At 41.8% G+C, this 5,422-nt stretch overlaps 1 protein-coding gene across 2 annotated transcripts; it reads left to right on the forward strand.

Moving 5' to 3' along the window:
- Positions 1-586: 586 nt before the first annotated feature.
- LOC148102285 (kinesin-like protein KIF1B) lies at positions 587-1,573 on the forward strand. 2 transcript variants are annotated; one of them, XM_087844076.1, is made up of 4 exons: positions 587-660; positions 784-882; positions 976-1,128; positions 1,355-1,573. In XM_087844076.1, exons 2-4 carry the CDS (start codon positions 872-874, stop codon positions 1,551-1,553), a joined length of 363 nt encoding a protein of 120 aa, XP_087700202.1. In that variant the 5' UTR covers positions 587-660; positions 784-871; the 3' UTR covers positions 1,554-1,573. The 2 variants fall into 2 exon arrangements, with proteins under 2 accessions (XP_087700202.1, XP_087700203.1); XM_087844077.1 differs by lacking the exon at positions 587-660 and having other exon boundaries at positions 778-882.
- Positions 1,574-5,422: the final 3,849 nt, after the last annotated feature.

The raw sequence follows: 5,422 nt of genomic DNA on the forward strand, positions 1-5,422 counted from the left end.
GGCAGTAATTTGTATCCATGTGTGCTGTCTATTCTGAGCATATGCAGTTATGTGAGCTCTCAGGTTTTATGTATCAGGACATGAATTAAATAAAAATCAGGTCCTTAGTAGGTCTTAATATGAGGTAAATGCAACCTCAGATGAACAGCACAGAACACATTATACCAGGTCATTATTTATTTAACAAACACTGAGCTGAAATTCAGATGTTTCAAAAACTAAGTACATCCAAGACTATTTCCATAATTATTTAAGAGGGTCAGTATTAGCCAAGTGCTAATCAAGTGCACTAGATCATCAGTAAGTGTAACCACTACTGTCAGTTTGCTGGTGTGGTGTATTCAGGTAAGTGGTAACATACTGAGGAGGAGAGAAGCAGCTGTTGATACCCATGAATGTGGGAAGGCTTTGAAGTCGATCATTTTACAGCAAGAAAGATTATTCACAAGTTAAAAAAATCAAAGACTGTTTCCAATCTTACCAGGAGTGGACGTCCCAGAAAATTCACCCCACACATCTGAGGCTCTACTGGCTGCTTTCTTCCTTCTCTGCTCGGAGCTGATCGGTCTTGTTCCTGTTGTGTTGTAGTGCCTGCACCTTCTGACACACACCTTCAATACTGAATACAACCAGCTGGTGAACAGCATCAGTGACTGCAAGGTGACAAATAATACAAAGAAATAAAAAAATAGCCTTTTTGTGTCACATCAGGGAGTTCATATATTGACGTCTACCTCATCCTGCTGTTGTTTCACTTCAGCTTTCTCTCATCTCACCGATCAGACGTGATCCATCCGTGACGAGCTTCAGCAGTGCCACCCTCACCCCTTCCTCTACCTCCCCCTCTCTGTCGGACTCCCGCTGTGGCTCCATGGACCAGAAGTAAACATGTTTTTAGGAACATTGACCTCGATCTGCAAACGGTTATTGACAGGTTATCTATTTGATTCTAACTTGGTGTGATTTGTGTTAAAGGACCCCTGAGAACAGCTCACGTGCCTCCAGTCCCTCCTGCTCAGACTATGAAAACTTCCCGATGGTTCCCACTCTGGAGACCTCCTACCTTGCGCGGGCTGCAAAGAACGAGTTCCTGAACTTGGTGCCTGATATTGAAGAAATGCGACCAGGGTGAGTAATGCCATATTAACCCAAATACTGTCACTATGACATGTGTCTCACAGACCAAATGTAAGTCGACACTCATGTTCTCTAGTTCAAGCAGAAATGATGTGGATCGATTCAAATTCCTGAGCCTGGATGATTTCAGCTGGAAACAAACCAACTCTGCTTCTTCCTCAGAAAAACAAGCGCTCTCTTAAAAAATAAATAAATGAATAAAATCTCTTCTTTTCAGATCTGTTGTGTCCAAGAAGGGTTTTCTGAGCTTCGTGGAGCCTCGCTCTAACTCATGGGGGAAGCATTTTGTGGTTGTTCGCCGGCCCTACGTCTTCATCTACAACAGCGACCAGGACCCCGTGGAGCGAGGCGTCCTCAACCTCTCCACAGCACAGGTGGAATACAGCGAAGACCAGCAGGCCATGCTTAAGGTTTGAGGCAGGATAGACGTAAAACTCTCCCCACAGATCTAAGCTGGCGAGGAGGCGCAGCGGCCTGATGAAGAACTGAGCGTGCAGAGCGGTACGCGGGAAAACCACCGCTTCCATCCTTTCTGAAAAGCCTTTGAAAATACAGAAAATACCAAGTGTTCAAACTTATTAATCATTGTGATTCTTGACAGTTTTCTCTTGTAAGTCGACTTGTGGCTTAAGTCTCTTTTCATGCGACTCAAACGTTTCAGTTCCTCAGAACTTTTGCCTCCCCGCCTTCCTCCAGCAACCCCGCTGCCAGCTCAGCTTTCCTCCTCTCTGTTCCCTCCCCTCAGCTTTTTGTGTTTTCGTTTCCATGACAATGTTTGGGTCTAATTTTGTTCCGCTTGGTTGTCATTCCCAAACTCCCCTAACTAAGTAGCATGTTGTAGTAGTCTACTTGTGTGTGCACGACTCTTTAGAAACTTTCCGTCTGCCAATCATCTGTACAAAAAAAATGTCTCTATCAGTTTTATTTGTCTCCTGAAATGAGTTTCATTCTATTTTGTTTTTTTGTTGTTGGTTTTTTATTAAATTAACATGCTCGCATGATACCTGCAGCAGTCCTCAGGAGAAGACCAGGTTTGCTCAGTTTAAAACAAAAATGAACCAAATCAGCCAGCTTACATTTGAAACCATGAAGGAAAAATCTACAGATATCTCCAAGTGACGTGTTAGTTTACGCTCTGCTGCCTAAACCATAGCTGCTAATAGATTTATAGGGTATTTTTCTTCTCGCAGTGAATTTACATCAGGCTGAACCGTCTCTGAAACAAAAACTCAAAGTGGGAATGAACTTTGACAGGAGGGCCACGCCCGATTTCCTCTGTCGTCCACGTCATACTTAGATCCTCCTCAATCTGTGTACATACGCCGCCTCTAAACCGCCGATAGTGCCAGTGTCAGTTAGTGAGTCAGTAAAATACTCATGCATTTGTGTTAACATAAAAACTGCAGACTAACTAGAGAGATAAAAGTGTGAAACGTGCATTAGCAGATCAAGTGGTGCCTGCTTATTTCCTGCTTTATGTGAGCTTCTGCTGTAGTTTATTATGTGCTTTAGTCCCAAGAAACCACCCTTTTACTGTGGCGCACAATAAGATCTTCTGATGTTTGGTGTCATCTTCCTGTGATCTCCTGTGAACAGGTGGATTAATTCACTTCAAGTTTATGTATGTAGCACCAAATCACAGCAGGCGCTGAACACTGTAAAGACTCTAGAATAATTATGGAGGCACAACATTTAAAGCTCCCATCCTTCCATCCCACAGACCTAAAAGTTAGTTATATGATAAACAGCCCCGTGTTTGTTTACTTGATTTGTAAAATGCAAAGTGGTGACTTTTTCTCTTCAAGTACGTCCTCATATGGAGACAGTTTTTTTAATGGCATAAAGCAAGTAATAATTGTTTACAAAAATGTACATTTTATTCGGCAAAATGAGGTAAACAGTGAAGAAAAGTATGAGAAAACAGAGCACGTCTCCGGAGACTGTGGCAACTAGAATTATTGTATACATGTGTGTGTATTAAGGACTGACACAGACAAAGAATGAATCAGACAATGAAGCAATGTCCTTTTTAAATGTTTATTTATAAACAGGATAAAACCATTCAAGTATTGAGTCATGAATAAAACATCAACCTCTGATCTGCTAATTGGGAAACAGAGGATGTCAGTGTATTTTTCAGTGCTAGTCCAAATTGAGTGAGAGGACTTTACATTTGAATAGATTCGATTACAAGTTATATTTGGTTTTAATTGAATGAGTTCAATTTGATTTAAATCAAGCCAATTCACAACATATAAACTTGAAATATATGGTAAGATAAAGGTTGTGCAATAATACAGAGAAAGCCCCAACAATCAAATGACCCCCTATGAGCAAGAACTTGGCAACAGTGGGAAGGAAAAACTCCATTTTCAGCAGAACCAGAATCAGGGAGGGGCCATCTGCCTCCACCGGTTGGGGTAAGAAAATGAAACTAAACTACAGGAAGACAAAGAGGAAAGATGTTCATGATATATATGAAACTTTCCGCTAGCCCTGACTAAAGTATTGTTTTTGACAGGAAAGTATTGTTTCGTTCATGTTTATTCCACGAGGTGGACAGCAGGAATAAAACAAACCAGATACTAAGAAATAAAGTATACAATGAAAATTTCTCGATATGCTAAAATTCCCACTGAGACTGGATAAGATTTTTCTAAAACTGGTCAAAATACAATTCTCTTCATGCACAGAAATCCCACCCAGTCCCACAACCCAGGACCAATATTCCTTGTGTGTTCTTGAGCTGGACAGAAATTCCTCTTGCTGAGCGGGGTCCACGCCAGCCTCGTGCCAGGCAGACGAGGAACCTCCTGTCCCAGTCTCGTCCGTCCACTGGGCCCATCACATCCCAGCCCAGTTCGCATTCTGCATTGGAGTCCGTCGCTCGATACCACCGCGGCTCCTCTCACGTCATCACCTGTAAGTAAAAACAAATAGGAGCCAGAACCATCATCCCGGAAGCTGCCCTGGCTTGTAGCCATGGCGACCCTCTCCCAACACGGCTGCACCCAGTGAACAACAGTGAGACACTACTGACAAATGCAGGCAGTGGTATACATCTGCCCTGCTGTCAATCACACACGTTGGCTCCTACTGTCGCCGTTCCTGCTGTCGGGACTGGGTCACCACATCACGCTGACCGTTCTCCAGACGAGGCGTCGCACCCCCCACGATCACGCAGCGGCTCCCTCTTTTCCACCTGGCCTTAATGCGTTCCTCTTCCAATCTAGGGCCTGTCTCCTTCCAGTGCTCAGCTTGCTTCCTTTTAATAGACCTTTAAACAGCTGAAAGGACACCTCTGGACACACCCATGCCTCAACATGTGATCACTATCAGCTAATTTGTCCCATTGCCAGCCAATCCACAGTGGATTAAAACAATGTAAAATAACACACTGAAACAATGTGATACAAACAGAATAAAATCATGCAAATAAAATCTAAAATCAGAAAAAAAACCCAATATAAACGATGAATACAAATTTCTACTGTGTGAAACATTTTCACTCTTTGAATATTTTTCATTTCTTACAATCAGAATTCTCCAATAGATTTGTAGAAGAAAATTATTTTCTTTCATGCATCACCAACTGAACCTTTTATGTTAACGTCTCAATCTCCAGCCTAACCTCATTGAATTTTGCTTAGCAAAGTACTTTTCAACTCTAATAATTAGTAAGATTATATTTCTTATCATCTGTTGGTCGTCTGACCTGATAAACTTCAATGAACATTATAACACAGGAGTGATTGTCTCTAAAAATGGGCTCCTGCACGCTTGCAGACATTTTTCCATCACAACTTATGGATGATGAAGGATTTGATAAAAGCTGTGAAACATTACTGATAACCTTCATGTGATGTTACATTAAAGCCAATTTTCTATTAAAATCAGGGTCTTTTCTAACTGACCTCTGACCTTTGAGTAGTAGTGTGTACTGTATGCTTGTATGTAACTGTATCTGACCTGGATTTTATCACCAGTTTCAAATAAGAATCTTCTTTAAAGTCTGTCTTTCAATACAAATGAAGTTAAACTTTATCAAGGCTGATGGTAAACTGTCCCTAACAAGTCCACTTTATTGCGTGCTCATTGACTTTCTGCTATCAGAGCTGTTTAACAAGTCCACTTTATACATGCTTATTAATCTGTCACGCTTATCAGTGGCTCATGGTTGCTTAAAGCCTATGTCTGAACTTGAGCACAGAGGCAGAGCATCATTCAATCTTGGCAGCAGCTCCAGGATGACAAACTCCACTTTCTCTGCATCAAGACAGCTCAT

This window comes from Neolamprologus brichardi, chromosome 7 (genome assembly GCF_056152115.1).
Source record: "Neolamprologus brichardi isolate AB-2024 chromosome 7, ASM5615211v1, whole genome shotgun sequence".
Lineage (NCBI taxonomy): Eukaryota > Metazoa > Chordata > Actinopteri > Cichliformes > Cichlidae > Neolamprologus > Neolamprologus brichardi.

What these genes read in the sequence shown, in the direction of transcription:
- LOC148102285 (XM_087844076.1), top strand. An exon ending in ATTGAAGAAATGCGACCAGG is followed by an intron (nt 1,129 to 1,354) that starts GTGAGTAATGCC and finishes TCTTCTTTTCAG; the next exon opens with ATCTGTTGTGTCCAAGAAGG.